Source organism: Agelaius phoeniceus, chromosome 22 (genome assembly GCF_051311805.1).
Source record: "Agelaius phoeniceus isolate bAgePho1 chromosome 22, bAgePho1.hap1, whole genome shotgun sequence".
Classification (NCBI taxonomy): Eukaryota; Metazoa; Chordata; class Aves; order Passeriformes; family Icteridae; genus Agelaius; species Agelaius phoeniceus.
In genome coordinates, this window is record NC_135286.1 from 2,192,898 (window position 1) to 2,215,074 (window position 22,177).

The window sequence follows — 22,177 nt, forward strand, 5'->3', positions numbered from 1 at the left end:
CCAGGAAAATGGGGTTAATTGTACCAGGGACACCTGTGCCAGGTAAAGGGGACACCTGAGCCAGGTAAAGGGGGACATTGTGCCACACCAAGGGGACACATGTGTCAGGTGAAGGGGGACACCTGAGCCAGGTAAAGGGGGACATTGTGCCAGGTAAAGGGGGACATTGTGCCACACCAAGGGGACACATGTGCCAGGTAAAGGGGGACATTGTGCCACACCAAGGGGACACCTGAGCCAGGTAAAGGGGGCACTTTTTTCCAGGCAAGGGGGACAAATGTGCCAGGGACAGGGGGACACCTGTGATGGGACAAAGGGGTCACATTTGTCAGGATAAGGGGGGCAGCTGTGCCAATGTCACAGATTTACCCCCAAACCCCTCACATCACCCGAGCTCTCAGCCAAGCCCTTTTCCAGGCGTTCTGTGGCTGATTTCCCTGCTCCAGGTGTAACAATTCCAGGGGTGCTCCTGGCCCTGCATCTCATGGACAGCACACACAGGATCTGACAAAAAGCAAATTTATTTCCTTTCATGAAGCTTATATTACATGCATGGACCAAAGCCAGGACAACAGGTAACAGCAGGGTTGGGGTTTTGTCCAGATTCCATCAGTTCTTCTGGAATCCAGAGGCCAAGTTCAAGGAGTTTTTGCTCTTAAAAAATACAATCATAATACAAGGAATGTTTGTTGTTTTTTTTTTTTTTTTTATTATTTTGTTTCACTTCAATTCCTCCTCCTCCTATTCCCTGCATACAGCAAATGCTCCAAAAAAGGAGGCAGGAAGGAAAAAAATCTAAACCACACACACTCCCCCCCCTAAAAATTCCCTAAAACCCACTGAGATGGGAGGACCAAACCTAGCTCTATCCAGAAAAAAAATAAAAATACAAACAGAACAGCAGGAATAGAGCTCTGACAGGAGCAGTACCCTCAGGATTCTCCTAGAAATAAAAACATTTCCCACATTTGTTCAATGAGATGCTCCAAATCCCTTCGGATTGCTTCTCCCAGGGTTTGGAAAAAGCAGCTGGATACACAAAGATTGGTTTGGAAAATAAAAATATTGCATTCTTGGCAGAGTCTGCTGGATATCCTGGATATTCCCACAGCCAGCAGAGCGAGGTGGAGATGGCAGAGCCTGCCACAGGCTCAGTCCCAGGTGTGTTGCTGGGCCCAGGTGGGGCTGGCAGAGGTTCAGGGCTGGATTTGGGGATTGTCCCCAGGGCCCTGCTCAGTCCCCTGTCACCTGTGTGGCCTGGGTGTCCGAGCTCTGGTTGGTGGACTGGATGAACATGGGCTGGGTGATGTCCTGGCCCGCGGGCATTGTCACCTGCTGGATCTGGTACAGCTGCTGCAGGCACACAAGGTGACAAAGGAGCCTCTGTCAGTGCTCAGCACCCCCACAGCTCGCCCACATTTGGTCCCTCTGAGGTGCCCTGAAACCCCAAACCCACCGTGAGCTGCCACCAAATCTGCTGCTAATTCCCACCAAAGTCCTTCTGGGAATTGCTGATGCCCAGGCTCACATCAGGGCCCCTCTGGATTTCCCAGAGCAGCTGTGGCTGTCCCAGGATACCTGGGAAGTGTCCAAGGCCAGGCTGGGCAGGGCTTGGAGCACCCTGGGATGGTGGAAGGTGTCCCCCACATGGCTGGAAGTGGATGAGCTTTAAGGTGCTTCCAACCCCAACCATTCCATGATTTATGATACTTATAAACCATCCAGATGTTAAAACCTTTATTCCTTAATTAGGAATTTAGGATTTCACTCAGAGTGCCAGGGACTGGATTAATTCAGAGCAAAGGCAGCAGAACTTTAAAAATCCACCTGAATTTAGACTGGCACAACATCCCCTCACCCTGCTGCATGCCAGCAGTGTTTTATCAGGAGGAACAGGTGGGTTTAGGGCAGCCCCTGTGCCCCTTGTGCCCCCCAGCTCTTACCTGTCCATCCGTGAACTGGCTGAACTGCTGCTGCCCCTGCTGCACCTCCGTCTGCGTTATCTACAGAGATAAGAGCAGCTGATCACTGCCAGCCCTTCCCAGAGGGTCACAACCCCACCAACACCATCCTGCTGCTGCCTGGGGGGAGGTTTTTAACCTTGGCCAACCCCAACCGCGAGAGGAACGGCAGCCACGGACACCTCCAGACCAAACACCACCTTCCAGACCAACACCAGGTCCTTTTAGAGCCCAAACCGGGTCCTTTTAGAGCCCAAACCAGGTCCTTTTAGAGCCCAAACCAGGTCCTTTTAGAGCCCAAACCAGGTCCTTTTTAGAGCCCAAACCAGGTCCTTTTAGACCCCAAACCAGGTCCTTTTAGACCCCAAACCAGGTCCTTCCAGACCCCAAACCAGGTCCTTCCAGAGCCCAAACCAAGTCCTTTTAGACCCCAAACCAGGTCCTTTTAGAGCCCAAAACCAGGTCCTCTCTGCTTCCCCCAAGGAGAACGTGGCCTCCAGATTTTTATTTGTATTTCTTTTTTTTTTTTCCTCTAACAGGTGTGGTATTTTGCAGCTGGGAAGGATCCCTCAGCCTCAACGCCGCTGCCGACGTTCTGCCTTTCCTGCACCCTCACCCAGGCAAGGAGGAGAAGGAAAGAGAAGGTTGATGAGCCCAAAATGTCACCTGCAAGCAGCTCAAAAGCAGCGGGGGCTTCACCCAGAGCCACACACACACACACACAAACGAGCTCTGCATGCACCTCTCACCGACACCTAAAGGAGGTTTCCGCTACGCTCCTTTATTTTTAAATAAAACCACTCTGACAAAAAAAAAAAACAACAGGAAGAAAAGAAAAGTAGGAATCCTAAGCCAAGAGGTGGTTGAAATCCCAACTTCAGGAGCTGGGGAAGGAGCCTTGGAGGCAGCTCTGTGGAGTGCATACCTGCTGTGCATTGGTTGCAAGCGTCTGGATCTGCCCCTGGACTACCTGGGTGCCTGACACGGGTTGGGCTAAGCGGATATACTGCAGCTGGCCAGCATTCAACTGGACCTGGAGACAGGTGGAGGGGGCAGGGAAAGAAAATGAAACAGGTCACTCTGCACCCTCAACACACAGCAAAATTCCCTGCTCGATTCCACCACGGGAGCTGGAGGTAACGGGGGAGCTTTCCCCTGGAGCTCCACGGAATTCCGAACCACCACGAGGGACCCTAAAGGCAAAACCCCTACAGGGCTCCTGGGTAGGCACCACATTCCTCCTTTTTTTTCCAGCCTGGGAAGGGTCAGTTAGTAGCTAAAGCATATTAATGGCTCAGTTTCTCAGGGATTTAGAAGCAATTTTGGTTACAAGGATTGAGTTTTACTCCTTTGAGGCAGCGTTTGACATCAACTGTTAGGAGCTGGCGGCACCAAATCAAATCCTGCACCCCTACCAAATCCTGCACCCCTATCAAATCCTGCACCCCTATCAAATCCTGCACCCCAATCAATCCCATCCTGCCAAAAATGAAGGAACAGACAGGAATTTTCCCCCACAAATAAAGCCAGCAGAGATGGCAAACCCCAAAGATATTTTTGGAGGCTTTGAAGGCAGCTCTCTGCTCACACCTGTCAAGTCCCACCTGGCACAAGGTTTTCAGCTTTTTGGTGTCAGTGATTCATGGGAGAGATTCAACCCCAAATTTATTCCCTAAATCCCCTCATTTTGGATCCTTGGGAATGTGGCACATGGAGAAAATACAGTTAATATAATATATAATGTAATACACACCTGAGAGCAATAAAAATGTCACAGATACCACTGCTGGATTTCCCTTCTGTTCTTTAACTTTACAACATTGAAATTCACAGTTTTCAGGGTAATTTTATACCAAAAATCTTTTTTTTTTCCTTTTTAAGAAGGGGAAAGAACACACAGAACACTCTAAGAAACTGCTGACTGATAAAGAAGTGCCTGGAACGTGGTCCTGGCACCAACTCCCTCATCTGTGTCTGAAAGCTCCAAAAATTATTTCAAGAGCAAATAAACTCCCCCTGAGCAACAAAATTTCAATAAAGAATTGGTTTCTGCCTTGAGAACTGCAAGGAGATCAAGTTTTCCATGCTGGGGGGAATTAGGTTTTAATTACATGATTAAAACGTGGTGGAAGAGATTTGGGAAAAGCTCTTCCAACAAGGAGAGGAAGCCCTAAAGAACCTGCCCAAAATGAGGCCTGGCTAAGACAAAGATTAAATTTCACATAAAATTCATATGGCCAAACAATTATCACTTCATTGATGGTTTCCCTTCCAATTTTTCTCTGTTAAAAATTCCCTTTTCCACTTCATTTCTGGAATAAAGAGCAGCGGGAACATGTGGAAAATCAGGAGTAAGATGCTCCCAACGCAGCAGAGGCAATTCCAGTTTCAGGAGAGAGTTTCCAACTCTTGTTTGGGTGATCCAGGATTCTCTGCTGAGCCCTCAGAGTGCACAGAGCTGTCAGAAGATGGCTCTGACTGTGCCAAAAGAGAAAGGAAATAAAAGGACAAAATAAAAGCAAAGCAGAAAGAGCAGAACAGACCAAGGACTGAAATTTTGTGGAACCAAATCCAAGTTTTTCTCCAAGTTTTATTTTATTTCACTTGCTGGAAGCTCCTTCAGCACCAGCTGTGGCTCTTCAATAGAAGAATCCTCTTGGTTGCAGGCAAACAGGATCTCTGCTGGATGGGGGTCTGGAAATTGGGATTATTCCATCCCATAGTTCAGTCTTGAAGCTGTCACAGATCCAGGTATTCCCAACAAGATTCCACACTCCAAGCCCTGGCAGCTCCTGAGGAGCAGCCACAGCTCCCTGGTCTCCCACAATCCCAGGGAAGAGGGAGGAAAAAGCAAATCCTTGGTCCAAACCAGACCCTAAAACCCCTGCAGTCTGTCCAAAATCACTTCCCAAAGGATCCCCTTGGATTTTTTTCAGGAGGTTTTGGCTCCTTTGTAAGGAATTCTTCCTCCCAGGAGATGTCCAAGCCCCTTTCTGTAGTTCCAGCGTTCTCTGGGGACAAATCTGAGCTGTTCTTTTCTTGCTGAGGATCCACTGGGGATCTCCTTCCACAATTCTTTGAGGAACAAGTCTCTCAGAGAGATTTTCACAAGGAAAAGAAGAGAAAAAAAAGAAAAGGAAAAGAAAGGAAAAAAAAAGAAATGGACAAGAAAATGAAGAGAAGAAAAAGGGTTCCTTGTAGTAAAAAAGACAAATTGGGAATTTCTTCCTTCCTGATCAACACCTCAAGGCAGCAGGAATCAGCTGAAGACTCAAGAGGATGAAAAGAGCTGGAAAAATCTGGCACTCCCCCAGTCCAAACCCTTTCAAGATGCTCTGACCACGAGCAGAGGGAAGCTCAGCAAGGCTGGGAAAGCAAAACCTCTGTGAAAGCTCCAATTTCACAGCACAACTGAAACCCAAGTGAAATGCCTGGCCCTGGGTGACCTTTGGGTTCTGGAACACAGAAATGGCTGATTTTTATTTATTTTTTTCCCTCTAACAGGTGTGATATTTTCCAGCTGGGAACCAAAAGCCACAGCTTTGTTGTAATTCTAAGTTAATGTGACTTTTTTTACTTCTGTGTTTACTTAGGACACATTTCAGAAACTGGGCACCCCAAATCCCATTTTTAAGGCTGATGTAAAAGTGAGGAGATACCCCCTGGTTCTGCAAAGCCATTTGTCCAACCAGCTCCAAATATTTTGGAGAAATATTTCTTTTAACATCAAAGTTTATTAATAACTCCCAGATGGCAACTTTCCCACTCAGCCTGCCAGGTCACGATTTCAGATTGCAGAGGCACAACCAAGTAAAGGCAAAAGAAATGAATTCTCTTTTATTCAAACCAGGCTGTGGTTGAAGAGCTGAGGTTTAGCCAGGAAATCTTTGATTTATTGCTTCCTAATCACAACTATTTCACTCAGGGGAAGGTGTTTGGGGGTGAGCAACAAGTCTGGATTAAATGAGTTAAGATTTATTCCCCCCTTCATGTCACACTTGGTTGGTTTTCCTAAGTGCAGGAACCACACCACTCAATCCAAACTTGCTCTGCCAGTTAACAAAGCAAACAGAAACAAGCCTCATGCTCACAAATTTGCTCAGGGGGGACTTTTCCACCTCTATTCCTGGCCAAATCTTACCGGGATTTGTTGGATTTCTCCCGTGTTGGTGATGATTTGCTGCATCACTTGCATGGTTTGTCCTGTGCCGCTCTGAGCCTGCTGGCTCTGGCCCTGGGGCTGGGCCTGCACGATCTGGACCTGCTGCCCCTCTCCCACCTGCATTGTCACAGGGGTGGTCTGCACAAAAAAACAACAGGGATGAGGGTCAGGAGGTGGAAAATCCATGGGATGTCAGGATTGGGGCAGACTGAGCCTGTCCTACACCCACAAACCCTGGGGATTAAACCACCACAGATGGAGCTCAGAGCCTGGTGAGGCACTGTCCTGGAGGATCTGAGCCAGGAACAGGACCAGGAACCCCATTTGGCCCTGAAAAGCTGAGGTTGTCCCACAGAAATGTCCAAGGTGAGGCAGGACAAGGATTGGAACACCTTGGGACAGCAGAGGGTCCCTGATGATGGAACAGGTGAGATTTCAGTTCCTTCCCTCCTGGAAGGATTAAACCCATCATTTCCATGCTGTCACTGATGCTCCTGAGCAATCCACCCCTGAGGACTCTGTCCTGGAGGATCTGACCCAGGAACAGGACCAGGAACCACATCTGGCTCAGGAGAGCTGAGGTTGCCCCACAGAAATGTCCAAGGTGAGGCAGGACAAGGACTGGACCAGGGTGAGATTTCAGTTCCTTCCCTCCCAACCCAACCCAACCCAACCCAACCCAAGGGTTGAACCCATGATTTCCACGATGCCATTGATGTTTCTGAGCAATCCACCCCCAAGGATCCCCCTCAGGCCTGGCTCACCTGGCCCTGCTGGGGCTGGGCAATGATGATCTGGCCCGGTTGGATGGTGGTGGTGGCCGTGGTGGTCTGCTGGCCCTGCTGCTGGCCCTGCACCTGCACTGCTGCTGGCTGCTGGGCCAGGGTGAAGTAATACTGCACGGGCTCGGCCGGGGTGACGGCCTGGCGCACCTCCTCCTGCAGGGAAACACCAGGAATGGCCATGGCAACGTGGCACCCACCCCATGGCCAAAGATCCCCCCAGACACGTCCCTCAGAACACTTCAACCCAGTCAGGGTGAGCTGGTCAAAGTTTGAAACCCTTTTACCAGGGTTGAACTGGTAAAAGTTTGGTTGTTGAGCTCTGTGGAAATCAGGTGCCCTGGTGCACCTCCTCCTGCAGGGAAACATGGCATGGGAACGTGGCACCCGCTCACCCCACGGCCAAACATCCCCCCAAACACATCCCCTGGCAAAAGAGCAGCTTCAACACCTCCCTCAGAACATTTCAACCCAGTCAGGGTGAGCTGGTAGAAGTCTGAAACCCTTTTACCAGGGTTGAGCTGGTCAAAGTTTGGTTGTTGAGCTCTGTGATAATCAGGTGCCCTGGTGCACCTCCTGCTGCAGGGAAACATGGCATAGGAACATGGCAACATGGCACCCATGGCCAAATATCACCCCCAGACACATCCCCTGGCAAAGGAGCTTCAACATCTCCCTCAGAACACTTCAACCCAGTCAGGGGGAGCTGATAAAAGCTCTATTGCTCAGCTCTGTGGGAATCAGGTGCCTGGAGCACCTCCTCCTGCAGGGAAACATCAGGAATGGGCATAGGAACATGGCACCCGCTCACCCCACAGCCAAACATCACCCCCAAACACATCCCCTGGCAAAGGAGCTTCAACATCTCCCTCAGAACACTTCAACAATCAGGGGGAGCTGATAAACGCTCCATTGTCGAGCTCTGTGGGAATCAGGAGTATTCCCAATAAAGTGTGGATATTGTGCTTTAAAAACCTCAGCCACCTCACTGCTGAGGGGGAGTCACGGTGAGGAAGAGGAGGAAATGAATCAAACTCCCAGAGTTGAAAGCCATGGAACCTCCTCAGGGGTGAATTCCAGGCAAACACCCCAGGAACACTGAGAGAGCCACCCAACCCCTCATCCTGAGCTCATTCCCCACCTTCCACTGAGCTCTGCTGTCAATACAAGTTATGATTTGATGCTCACTGCTGTGCCTGGAGTTGTTCATTTAAACCCAGCTTCTCCAGGCTGACAAACATTCCCTGCTGTGGGAGCAGGGATAAATCAGCAGTGGGAAGCCCCAGAGGGCTCTGCTCTGCCTCCCTGGCAGCAGCAACGCCGCTTTTTTCACCTCACAGCAGAGAAAAACCCCTCATGATCAACGACATTCCGGGATATTCAGAGATTATGGGATGTGACTACTCCAGGATCACAATTCCTGAGCTCCTCAGAGCAGTTGGACGAGGGCAGGTGCAGCTCCCAGACGTTGACTCCATGGCAGAAGGCGTAAACAATCCTCTCCCAGCCACCTCGAGTTCACAGCTGAGAGTGTAGGATGTTTACACGTGCTACAGCATGGGACATTCCCACTCCCAGCAGCCTGCTGGAATCCCTGCTTTCCTCAGGCTTGCTCATGGATTCCCCTCCACTTGATCCAGCTGGGCAGGAAAAGGAAAATTCACATTAAACAGGAGCATGTCTGGGTGGGCATCAGGCTGGAGTGAGGAGTTTGTTGGCTTAGAAGTTGTTTTTTTGGGGAGCAGAACAACTCAGGAGTTACTCCTGGGAGGTTTCCCAGAGTAAGAATCCCAAAAATTCAACTGATCCCAGCTGGTTGTAAAAAAAAAAAAGACCAACTTTGAGTTTGGCTCTCAGGGTAAACATCATCACAAGCAGCACCAAACACAAAATTCCTACTCCTCCTCCCTGTTATTCCCATTCCTCCTAAGGAAGGAGTAATAATATTCAAGATATTCAAATCTATTTTCACCAGGGCAGGTCTGCAGTGAGCCAGAGCTGGGGCTGCTCTAAGCCCAGTCCTCAGGTTATTTCTGGAGTGCCCCAATCCCCAATTCCAGCTGAATCCTGAAATAATGAAGGCCACTGAGCCCTGCCCTGAGCATCTATTCCAGGGTGCTCAATCCTGTTTGCAGGAATGGCTTTAAATCCAAATCTGCTTCCACTCCCTCCCACCCCAGCATTTGCCATCTTTTATTTCCAAGCTGGAGCTCCCAGAGGCAACACAACCCCAGGATTTCATTCCCAGCTCCTCCAAAAACCAACACTGCCTTGTCAAAGAAGAGACAAATACAGATTGTAACACCAGGAAAAATAAAATAAAAAAAATTTTAAAAAAATATCCAGGGACAGGCAGCTTTTCCACAGGATTTTCTTTGTAAATCCTTAATCTACATTCCTACATTTAACTTTTCCTGCTGGAAAAAAAGCATTCCTGGTGATCACAGATGGGTGAGGAACATCTCCTCAGCCTCACTGCTCATTTCCATCCAAAATTCCCAGGATTTCCTGGCTGGGATGGGTCAGAAGTTATTCCAGATGCTGCAGGCACTCCTCAAGTGCTCCAGGAAAAATTCCTTGGATTCCAGAGCTTGGATGTTCTGTAATCACAAGGTCCTGATGGGAATCAAGCAAGGAGAAGGCACAGGGAATGCTCTCCCCTCCCAAACATGGTGCACTGCTAAAAATAGAAAAGGACAGGAATGAGGCACCTCAAGGATAAAAAAATAATAAAAAAAAAAGTGGATTTCCAATGCCAGAATGGAAATTTCAATGATTCCAACAGTAAAAGAAATTTTTTTGTCTTTTAATTAACAGCAAACGAATGAGTTTGGGAGGAATCTTGAGGATTTGTGTTGATATTTCTGTTTGATGTTGAGTTCCCAGCACACCAGGCACGCTCATTTTAACCCCAGGAGCAGCAGGATGGACTCTCCCAGATTTTGGGACATGGAAAAATGTTTTCCTTGTTTTCTAGACCTTCTGGAAATGAGGATGGGAAGTTAAAGCCAGCTCAGGGCAGCATCCCAAAGGAAGAGGTGTGGATTTTATTCCCTCCCACCACTGTGACTCCAGGAGCAGCACCAGGACACAAAATCCAGCTCCAAATGGGAATAGGGCTCTGTACACTCAGAATTTTCCATGCTAGCCAGGGTTTAGAGTGGAAAAGGGGAAAAAAATTTCAATTTTAGAAACAAACTTCCAAGCCCAGATGTTCCACAAGGTCCCAAATCCCTCAGGTTTTTTTTTGGGACAACTTAAACTTTTCCACGCTTCAAACCTCGAGAAGCAGCAGAAAAGGAGCTGTTTAAACAATAATTTTAATTTTTACTTTCGCAGGAGGCAAGGAGCAAAATGATCCAAAGCTTGAGGGGGAACCCAGAGGTTTTTACCCAGCAGGGAAGGGATAAAAAGGGATTTGCAGGAAAAGGAATGGGGAATTCCTGCAGCTCAGCTGAGAGCAGCAGCCTGCTGCTGTAAACATCCGACTGAAAGCTCCTTCCAGCACCTTCCAGCTTCCAGTCAAGGATGTTTACAGAGGCACTGACTGCCCCAAAGGATGCAGGAAGGGGATTTTTCAACCCAAAATGCACAGAAATCCGTTTTTTTTTTCATGTTAAGTTCTTCCCACTGGCAGCATTTGGGATCAGAAGTGGTCAGGAGTGGGTTTGGTTCATTGGTCAGACTGGTGTGATCTCCACGAAATCCCCATTGCCATAAAAACCCCAGTGGGTTTTAGTTTTATTTATCAGTTTTGTTTTTATTGAAGAATTTTAGTTTTATTTAAGGACTTAAGAAGCTGAAATTTAAAAATTTTCAAACTTGAAACGAAAGAATTTAAGAACTTGAAAGAATTTAAAACCTTGAAATTAAAGAATTTAAAACCTTGAAATTGAAGAATTTAAAACCTTGAAATTAAAGAATTTGAAACCATGACATTAAAGAATTTAAGAACATGAAAGTAAAGAATTTAAAACCATGAAATTTAAGAATTTAAAACCTTGAAATTAGAGAATTTAAAACCATGAAATTTAAGAATTTAAAACCTTGAAATTAAAGAATTTAAAAACATGAAATTAAAGAATTTAAACCCATGACATTTAAGAATTTAAAACCTTGAAATTTAAGAATTTAAAACCTTGAAATTTAAGAATTTAAGAACATGAAATTTAAGAATTTAAGAACATGAAATTAGAGAATTTAAGACCATGAAATTTAAGAATTTAAAACCATGAAATTTAAGAATTTAAAACCATGAAATTTAAAAATTTAAAACCTTGAAATTTAAGAATTTAAAACCTTGAAATTTAAGAATTTAAGAACATGAAATGAAAGAATTTAAAAACTTGAAATGAAAGAATTTAAAAACATGACATTAAAGAATTTAAAAACACGACATTAAAGAATTTAAAACCATGAAATTAAAGAATTTAAAACCATGAAATTTAAGAATTTAAAACCATGAAATTAAAGAATTTAAAGACATAAAATTAAAGAATTTAAGAACCTGAAAACCACAGAAAATAAAGAAGAGAACAAATCTCATGTTTGAATCTGCGTTTCTTGATCACCTGTTTTCCATCAGAGGCTGAGAAAAGGATAAAAAGTGCAGAATTTTGTGTCTCACCTGCCTTTTTGGAGGCTTCAGCTCATCCCTGGGCACAATATCGATCAGGAAATCAAACTGATCAAATTTGGTGATGGCCATGGCGATGTCATTCCTCTGCAACAACAAAAGGAAAAAAATTTCCTCAGCTCCAGGAGGAATTCAGGGGTTTGGCACTGGATAAATGAAATTTGAGGTGTTTAAAGCTGATGGGAAAAAGGGGGGGATGTCTCCTGCAGGTCCCAGCTGGTGGAAATTCAGTTTTGTGCTGAGCAAAGCCTCTAAAATGTGCAATACAAAAGGTTTTTAGCAACTTTAGCCCAGTTTAATGGATCCCAGTCATGGGTGCCTGCCTCTAAATCAGCAATTCCTGCCCAGGGACAGAAGAGCTGATGTGGGCCTGAATATCCCAATTCTTCCCCTGACCCGAGGGCCTGAATTCATGGTTATTGCATTTTCCAGCAGTTCTGCTCAATATGTAAGACTAAAAGTGAAAACCTCCTTTTTTTGCTCCATAAAATGACCTTAAGAGTTCTATTTTACTCTTTACTTAAGAGTTGTATTTTACTCTTTACTTAGAGTTATATTTTACTCTTTACTTAAGAGTTGTATTTTACTCTTTACTTAAGAGTTCTATTTTACTCTTTACTTAAGAGTTCTATTTTACTCTTTACTTAATAGTTCTATTTTACTCTTTACTTAAGAGTTGTATTTTACTCTTAACTTAAGAGTTATATTTTACTCTTTACTTAAGAGTTGTATTTTACTCTTCAACCATTAAAAAAAAGAGTATTATTGAGGAAATGGATTCTCTCTCCAATAATCTGTATTTTGTTGTGTTTTTATTTTCACCTCCCCACTTCAATCACCACAAAGCAAACCTCTACAAATTTAAATCACAACTAACAAACAAAATCAACCAGAAATTCAACAGCTGCAGCTGTTCCAGCTGAGAGATGGAGATTTGTGTTTGGGTGGGTTTATTTTAATTAAATTAACAAAAAAACCCCTTCAGCTGGGCAGTTCTGTGTACAAAACACGGGTGGCTTTATGGAAACAAGGGGTGGGGAAGGGATTTAGGAGCAGCTGGGATTTGGGAGCTGCTTTACCTGCAGGGTCCTGCGTTTGTTGTCCTCTGTGTGGATCCAGGCTCGCAGGGTGAGCTCGGTGATGAAAATCTGAGCAGCTTTTGCAAACAGCACAGGGGCCTCTGCACTGATCATCTGCCACAAAATCACATTATTGCACATTTTAGCACTCAGTTTTAACGGTGCAAGGAGGAATTTCGTTGCCTGAGTGGAAATTGGGTGGTGAAATGGGAATTTGGGGGAGTTTTTACCTCAGGATTTCCTCAGGTGTGACTGAGTGAAGATGAGTTGGGTATCTAAAATATTCTCTGGGTATCTAAAATATTCTCTGGGTATCTGAAATATTCTCTAGAAGAATTTTTTGTATTTTTTTCACCAAATTTCCTTTTCTTAAAAAATATCTGGCTCCAGTTTAACTCAAATGAAGGGGGAGTTTTCACCTCAGGATTCCCTCAGGTGTGACTGAGTTAAGATGAGTTGGGTATCTGAAATATTCTCTGGGTATCTGAAATATTCTCTGGGTATCTAAAATATTTTCTAGAAGAATTGTTTGTATTTTTTCCACCAAATTTCCTTTTTCTTAAAAAATATCTGGCTCCAGTTTAACTCAAATGAAGGGGGAGTTTTCACCTCAGGATTCCCTCAGGTGTGACTGAGTGAAGATTATGGAAGAAGAGTTTTGGGTATCTAAAATATTCTCTAAAGAGAATTGTTTGTATTTTTTTCATCAAATTTCCTTTTCCTTAAAAAATATCTGGCTCTAGTTTAACTCATTTAAATGAAGGGGGAGTTTTCACCTCAGGATTCCCTCAGGTGTGACTGAGTTGAGTTGGGTACCTAAAATATTCTCTGGGTATCTGAAATATTCTCTGGGTATCTAAAATATTCTCTAGAAGAATTGTTTGTATTTTTTTCACCAAATTTCTTTTTCCTTAAAAAATATCTGGCTCCAGTTTAACTCAAATGAAGGGGGAGGTTTCACCTCAGGATTTCCTCAGGTGTGACTGAGTTAAGATTATGGAAGAAGAGTTTTGGATATGTAAAATATTCTCTAAAGAGAATTGTTCCTATTTTTTTTCACCAAATTTCTTTTTCCTTAAAAATACCTGCCTCCAGTTTAACTCAAATGAAGCAGTTTGGTTATCAGCTTCCTTGGCATTAATGATTATTAATTAACATTTAAATAGGAATAGTCCAGACAGGCCAGAGAATTTCCCTGTTCTCCACTCTGCCTTAAAATCTCATTTTCCCCTTTTATCATCACAAATTTGGCATTTTTTTGGTTCAAACAATGAGTTGGGCCCTCAGAATTCTGGGATCATCCTTTTCCAGGAATTCTGAATAGAGAATTTTCAGGATCTCATTTAAATTAAGGGATGTCCTGACAGGAGGATGGTGTCACACTGAGGGGGAAAAAAAGAAAAGAAAAAAGGACAAAAAAATTCTCTTTTCCCTCAGGAATTAAGTGACAGTTTTCCAAATAAAAAACCAGGGAAGAGTGGAGCAGCCCAGAGTCAAAAACTGCAGGTGATTCCTTTTTCCTTTTTTCAGTGTCAGGGAATTTTCATCAATTTGTTTGTCCTTGTCATCAAAGTCCCAAATACTGGGATCAAACCCAGGTTATCCACCTGAATTGTTGCTTAATTTTCCATAAAAAAGCTAAAATAAATGGCACAAATTTAAGTGATGTCAATCTACTGGGATCAAACCCATGTTATCCACCTGGATTATTATTCTTTTTCCATAAAAATGGAATTATTGTGGCACAAAAATCCCTCTAAATCTTTGTGAGAGTGGAGAAAAACAAAGAGGGAACTTGAGAGGAGACAGTTAAGCACTAGGGAAAACAGGAAATAGCCAGAATTATTTTTGTATTTATTCTACCCTTAAAGTGGTATTTATCACAAGGAAACAAAACTGCAAAATCAAAACCTAAATCTCAAATATTTCTGCTTTCCCAGCCCAGTTTAATGACACAAGGCCAAGGGAATTTTGCTAAAAAATGCTTTAAAAATAATAATAATGAATTTCAAAGAACAATGGGTAAAATATCCAGGAAAAGGATCATAAATTCCAGGTAAAAACCCTGAATATACCTTCACATCTTCATCCAGCTTCATGATCTTCTTAATCCGAGCCAGGGGCAGCTCCTGGACTCTGAAATCTTTCTGCAGAGAGATTTGAGAGACTTTTTACTGATATTTAACTAAAATAAAGGTAAAAAAATGTTAAAACAATCAGTGTTTTCTGGGATTGATGATTCCAGCTTTGGGATCCTTTCCTGTTGTCTCTTTTCCTTCCCTGCCCTCAGTCCCCAAAAACCAGGGACCAACAGAAGTAAATTCAATAATAAACAGAATAAATTTCAATATATGATTCCACAGCATTAGAATGATTTCCTATTATCCCTTTGCCCTCCCTGCCAGGGACCAACAGGGGAGCAATTTCAATAATAAACAGAATAAATTTCAGGATTTGATTCCACAGCATTGGGATGATTTCCTGTTATCCCTTTTCCTTCCCTGCCTTCAGTTCCCAAAAATCAGGGACTAACAGAATCTTCACCCCTACATCCACAGCAATAATTTCAGTAATAAATTGAACAAATTTCAGTAATAAATTGAACAAATTTCAGGATTTGATGATCCCACAGTGCTGGGATGATTTCGTGTTATCCCTTTTCCTTCTCTGCCCTCAGTCTCCAAAATCAGGGACCAACAGAGGAGCAGTTTTAATAATAAATAGAATAAATTTCAGGATTTGATTCCACAGCATTGGGATGATTTCCTGTTATTCCTTTTCCTTCCCTGCCTTCAGTTCCCAAAAATCAGGGACTAACAGAATTTTCACCCCTACATCCACAGCAATAATTTCAGTAATAAATTGAACAAATTTCAGGATTTGATGATCCCACAGTGCTGGGATGATTTCCTGTTATCCCTTTTCTTTCCCTGCCTTTAGGTCCCAAAAATCAGGGACCAACAGATTTTTCCCTGCCTGCTCTGCTCGTTTCACACCCACATCCACAGCAATAATTTCAATAATAAACAGAATAAATTTCAGGATTTGAAGATCCCACAGTGCTGGGATCTGTTCCTGTTATCCCTTTTCCTTCCCTGCCTCAGTCCCCAAAAATCAGGTTTCAACACAGGAGCAATTTCAATAATAAACAGAATAAATTTCAAGATTTGATTCCACGGTATTGGGATGATTTCCTGTTATTCCTTTTCCTTCCCTGTCCTCAGCCCCCAAAAATCAGGGACCAACAGGGGAGCAATTTTAATAATAAACAGAATAAATTTCAGGATTTGAAGATCCCACAGTGCTGGGATCTTTTCCTGTTATCCCTTTTCCTTCCCTGTCCTCAATCTCCCAAAATCAGGGACCAACAGAGGAGGAATTTTAATAATAGAATAAATTTCAAGATTTGATTCCACAGTATTGGGATGATTTCCTGTTATCCCATTTCCTTCCCTGCCTTCAGTTCCCAAAAATCAGGGACCAACAAAGGAGGAATTTCAATAATAAACAGAATAAATTTCAGGATTGAAGATCCCACAGTGCTGGGATCTTTTCCTGTTATCCCTTTTCCTTCCCTGTCCTCAATCTCCCAAAATCAGGGACCAACACAGGAGCAATTTTAATAATAAATAGAATAAATTTCAGTAAATTTCAATAAATTGATGACCCCACAGTGCTGGGATCTGTTCCTGTTTTCCTTCCCTGCCCTCAGCTCCATTCCCAGTGACTCCTGAGCTGGCAGAGCAATAAATAGATCCCAGTGACAGTGGAAAATGAAGCTGCCCATCCTTGATAAGCTGTAGAATAAACCCCTTTCATGTGGAGATGAAATTCCAGCTCACAAGAATCCTCTGTGCTGAAAGAGCAGAGTAATTAATTCTGGTTATGCATACAAATTTCTACATCTGTTTCTTTAATCAACTATCTGCACACAGGAAAAAAAAAAATCCAAAAATCAGCTTATCCTGGGCCTGGTGGGTTTGGGGTTTTTTTTGTACTTTGAAGAGCCCAGCTTGGACTTGGAGTTCTTTTGTTTTCAGCTGCATTAAAAGCACCAGGAGAGTGATTTTTGGATGATAGGAATGCATCAATCTCCCCTCAAAAGTCGTTTTTATTATGTGCCCTTGCTCCCACAGCTCTTGTGGGGATGGAAAGGAAAAGAAGTTCCTTTGGTGCAGTTGTTAATCTCAGCCTAGATGGGATTTTGATATCAGATATCTTTAATTTAATAACTGATAATGACACACTTGGAATCTGAGTGATTTCAACACTTCAGGGCTCTCAGAGGCTTGGAGCTTAATTTTTCTCCAAATCGAAATATTTTAATTGGGATAGTGGAATTGCCAAGGAAGACTTGGAATTGTTCTATTTTAATTCCCAGTTCCTGTGCCCAAGGGACAGGGACAACCCTGAAGATCTTTTCCAAGCTAAACCATTCCATGATTTTATGACTCTTCATTTCTTGGAGATTCCTGGATTATTCCTCACTTCCTAAACCCCCTTATCCCACAGAAACTCCCAATTTCCCAGATCCCAGAGCAGGAAGCTGAGAATTTTCCCTGTTTTTTCTCTGGGAATATCTCAACCCTGGGGATGCTCCTGGTTCTATTTCAATTCCCAATTCCTGCACTTAAGGAACAGGGAAAATCCTGATTTTTTCCAAGCTAAACCATTCCATGATTTTATGACTCTGCCACAATTCCATCTCCATTTTTTTGGGTTTTTTTTTGGAGATTCCTGGCTGAGGGATTACTCCTCACTTCTAAACCCCCTTATCCCATAGAAACACTTCCCAGATCCCAAAACAGGAACAGGTTCAAGCTGAACTTTGAGAGGAATTTTTCTTCGTTTTTCTGGGAATATCTCAACCCTGGGGATGCTCATGATTCTATTTTAATTCCCAATTCCTGCACTTAAGGAACAGGGAAAATCCTGATCTTTTCCAGGCTAAACCATTCCATGATTTTATGACTCTGCTACAATTCCATTTCCATTTTTTTTGGACATCCCCCCTGGCTGATTATTCCTCACTTCCTAAACCCCCTTATCCCACAGAAACTCCAATTTCCACATCCCAGAGCAGGAAGCTGAGCTTTCACAGGGATTTTCCCAGTTTTTTTCTGGGAATGTGCCAGCCCTGGGGTGCTCACCACGGTGAGGTTGCGGATCTCCTCCATCACCCGTGGCCAGAAGCTCTGCAGGCTCTGCTGGGCATCGCTGTTCCCTGTGCCAAAGCCACCGTCCGTGGACATCCTGGCACCTTGGAGAGGGGAAAAAAACAGGAAAAAATCCATAAAAAACCAGGAAAGAAACGGGAGGAGGATCAGGAGGAGGAACACTCAGGAGTGGCTTCAAACTGATGGGTTTAGGTTAAGGATTGGGAGGAAATTCCTTCCTGTAAAGGGTTGGGATGGATTTCCCAGAGAAGTGTGGCTGCCTCATCCTTGGAAGTGTCCAAGGCCAGGTTGGATCCATGGATCCATCCATTCCTTCATCCATCCATGAATCCCTGCATGGATTCATCTGTGGATCCATCCATTCCTTCATCCATCCATCCATGGATCCCTGCATGGATTGATCCATGGATCCATCCATTCCTTCATCCATCCATCCATGGATCCCTGCATGGATTGATCTGTGGATCCATCCATGGATCCCTGCATGGATTGATCTGTGGATCCATCCATTCCTTCATCCATCCATCCATGGATCCCTGCATGGATTGATCTGTGGATCCAACCATGGATCCCTGCATGGATTGATCTGTGGATCCATCCATTCCTTCATCCATCCATGGATCCCTGCATGGATTGATCCATGGATCCATCCATCCTTCATCCATCCATCCATGGATCCCTGCATGGATTGATCTGTGGATCCATCCATCCTTCATCCATCCATCCATGGATCCCTGCATGGATTGATCTGTGGATCCATCCATTCCTTCATCCATCCATCCATGGATCCCTGCATGGATTGATCTGTGGATCCATCCATCCTTCATCCATCCATCCATGGATCCCTGCATGGATTGATCTGTGGATCCATCCATCCTTCATCCATCCATGGATCCCTGCATGGATTGATCTGTGGATCCATCCATCCTTCATCCATCCATGGATCCCTGCATGGATTGATCTGTGGATCCATCCATTCCTTCATCCATCCATCCATGGATCCCTGCATGGATTGATCTGTGGATCCATCCATCCTTCATCCATCCATGGATCCCTGCATGGATTGATCTGTGGATCCATCCATTCCTTCATCCATCTCTACATCCATCCACGGATCTGTCCTGCTCTCCATGGATCCATCCATGGATCCCTCTTTGGATTTATCCATTCCTTTGTCCATCCATCCATCCATCCATGGATCTGTCCATCTCTCCATGGATCCATCCATCCATGGAACCATCCATGGACCCCACCATGGATTTATCCATTCCTTTGTCCATCCATCCATCCATGGATCTGTCCTCCTCTCCATGGATCCATCCATCCATGGATCCCTCTATGGATTTATCCATTCCTTTGTCCATACACCCATCCATGGATCTGTCCATCTCTCCATGGATCCATCCATCCATGGAACCATCCATGGATCCCACCATGGATTTATCCATTCCTTTGTCCGTCCATCCATCCATCCATCCATCCATCCATCCATCCATCCATCCATCCATCCATCCATCCATCCATCCATCCATCCATCCATCCATCCATCCATCCATCCATCCATCCATCCATCCATCCATCCATCTCTCCATGGATCTGTCCATCTCTCCATGGATCTGTCAATCTCTCCATGGATCCATCTCTCCACGGATCCATCTCTCCATCCATCCCCTCCACCTCTGCATTTCCTCCCTCAGGATCCCCGATCTCCCAAGGTGTTTAAGAGGAAAGCAGCCGCTCCAACCCCAAATTCTGCTGCCAAACAGGGAACAGATCCCAGGAATGGCTGGAGCTGCTCCAGAGGGGATTTAGGTTGGATTTGGGGCAAGGTTCTCCCCTCAGAGGGTGCTGGGCACTGCCCAGGCTCCTCAGGGAATGGGAACATTCCCAAGGCTGCCAGAGCTCCAGGAAGGTCTGGACACCACTCTGGGGATGCCCAGGGTCTGGATGATCCTTGAGGACCCTTCCAGGAAATTCCAGCTGTGCTGGGATGAGCTGAACTTTCCAAGGGAATGTTCCCATTGCCTTGGAAAGCTTTTCCCTCATTCCCTGCTGGTTTTTTGGGAAGGGTTTATTTCCTTCAGAGCTGTGTCCATGGATCTCCTCATTGGGATTCTCCCAGCCTGGATTTTGGGTGCTTCAGCTCATCCCAGCACAGCTGGAATTTCCTGGAAGGATCCTCAAGGATCATCCAGACCCTGGGCATCCTTGGGAGTTGTGTCAGGAGCTCTGGCAGCCTTGGGAATGTTCCCATTGCCTTGGAAAGCTTTTCCCTCATTCCCTGCTGGTTTTTTGGGAAGTTTTTTCTTCCTTCAGAGCTGTGTCCATGGATCTCCTCATTGGGATCCTCCCAGCCTGGATTTTGGGTGCTTCAGTTCATCCCAGCACAGCTGGAATTTCCTGGAAGGGCCCTCAAGGATCATCCAGACCCTGGGCATCCCCAGAGTGGTGTCCAGACCTTCCTGGAGCTCCGGCAGCCTTGGGAATGTTCCCATTCCCTTGGAAAGCTTTTCCCTCATTCCCTGCTGGCACTGGTTTTTTGGGAAGTTTTTTGGGAAGTTTTTTGGGAAGTTTTTTCTTCCTTCAGAGCTGTGTCCATGGATCTCCTCATTGGGATCCTCCCAGCCTGGATTTTGGGTGCTTCAGCTCATCCCAGCACAGCTGGAATATCCTGGAAGGTTCCTCAAGGCTCATCCAGACCCAGGGGCTGTTCAGGGCTGGCCTGGATGATGAAGTGAATCCCAGGAAAACCAGGATTCACCTCCATCCATCCCATCCTCACCACCTCTCCAAGCAGTCAAACATTTCATGTTCCCAGACTGAGAGGAAAAACAAAAAGCAGGAAAAGCTGAGGCCTCGCAGATCCTGGGAATATCCCAACAGCTGCTGGAGCTTTTCCACCCACCAAACACCCAAACTCCCCAAATCCTGCAGAGCTGACAAAACCTGGGACGGTTTCGCTTCGTGGAGAGCAAAGGAAGCGTGAAGGAGCCTCTGGATGGGGTTTTTTTGGGTTTTTTTTGGGGTTATTTTTTGCTTTTTCTGCTCTTTTTTCGTTTGGGGCGCCCCGGGAAGGCGGAAGCAGCCAAACGGAGCCGGCTCCCCTTGGATTTGGGAATCCCTTGGGAAATTTGTCACTTCAGCTGCTGGAAAACACAACCCAGGGGGAAAATCCCAATGGAAAACCCAAAAGCTCTGAGCCTGCAGCTCCACCCTGAGGTTTTTTATTTCCTTGGAAAAACACCAGATCCAGGGCACAGCCACATTCCAAGGGAGGTGGGATGGGGATAACGGCCCCATCCAGGGAGGGCACTGGCACAAGTTTGAAATTTTTTAAAATTTAATTTCATTTTGAATGTGATTTTTAACTTTTCCAAGTTCCCCCTGTGTAAGAAGCCGAGCAAATGCTAAATTTCCAATGTTTGGAAATTTGTCCAAATTTTCCAAAGGATTTGCAAGCGGGGAATGTCAGAGGGAAGGAATCCTGGGGGGATCACAAATTCCAGCTGCTTTCCATACAAAATTCCCCAAATTCTGGGGAAAATCCCATTGTTTTCTATGGAAAAAGCAGCAATTCCTGCCCAAAATCCCATTTTTCTCTGTCCTCTGGCACTGGGGATTTATTCCCCCTTATCCCAAATTCCTCTCCAAAGTTGTCCCGATAAAAATAAAGCACAAAAAGTTGAATAATTCAATAAATCAAATAAATTAATAATTATTAAATTATTATTAATAATTAAGCACCAAACCCACAGCTTCATCACCATTCCACTGTAATTATTCAAATATTAAAGAAAATCCCAACATTATGGACAAGCAACAAATAAAAAACCAATTAAAACCAACCAGAATAATTAAGATTTTTTTACATTGAACACTGATTTATTTATCCAAAAAAAGATTCTATAAAATGATGTTCTAAAATCCAACAGAACAGTGGGAAATGGGGATGGACACAAACTCAGGGGAGGCTGAAATTCTGTTTAAAAAACCCCATTTTCAACTGAGTTTTAAGCGTTTAAAAGGTTATTTCGAGAATTAAATGAAAATATCAGAGGTTCAGGCTGCAAATTCTTGGGGTGATCTTGGAAAATTCAACACCTGAGCACTCCAGGTGCCTCCAGGAATATTTAGAATTTTTCCACCTTTAAATTTCCAGAAATTCTGCACCACATCCCCTGTGCTGCCAGCCTGGGACTTTATAGGGGAAATTTTAGGAAATTTATAGAAAAGGCCCAAAGGGAGTGGGGGGATCTGGATCCCAACTTCCAGCTCCTCATTCCAAGGAAATTTGGTGCAAATGAATTATTTTAATCTGTATATTTCTATAAATTCATTTATTTCTGTGTCTATTGAGAAATATCTATTGAATCCTATGAT

The 22,177-nt window shown here is 44.4% G+C and overlaps 1 protein-coding gene across 3 annotated transcripts in view; it reads right to left on the minus strand.

Moving 5' to 3' along the window:
- Positions 1–503: 503 nt before the first annotated feature.
- NFYC (nuclear transcription factor Y subunit gamma) overlaps positions 504–22,177 on the minus strand; it is a 28,554-nt gene continuing 6,880 nt past the window's right edge. For 2 of the 3 annotated variants that reach the window (XM_054648319.2, XM_054648320.2), the window contains exons 2-10: positions 17,771–17,880; positions 14,696–14,767; positions 12,621–12,734; positions 11,533–11,628; positions 6,888–7,061; positions 6,103–6,261; positions 2,887–2,994; positions 1,944–2,003; positions 504–1,353 (exon numbers count right to left, since the gene is read on the minus strand). In XM_054648319.2, the coding sequence (XP_054504294.1) occupies positions 1,234–1,353; positions 1,944–2,003; positions 2,887–2,994; positions 6,103–6,261; positions 6,888–7,061; positions 11,533–11,628; positions 12,621–12,734; positions 14,696–14,767; positions 17,771–17,872 (1,005 nt within the window). In that variant the 5' untranslated portion in view covers positions 17,873–17,880 and the 3' untranslated portion in view covers positions 504–1,233. The remainder of the gene's footprint in view (positions 1,354–1,943; positions 2,004–2,886; positions 2,995–6,102; positions 6,262–6,887; positions 7,062–11,532; positions 11,629–12,620; positions 12,735–14,695; positions 14,768–17,770; positions 17,881–22,177) is intronic. The other variant, XM_077189507.1, reaches the window with a different exon arrangement.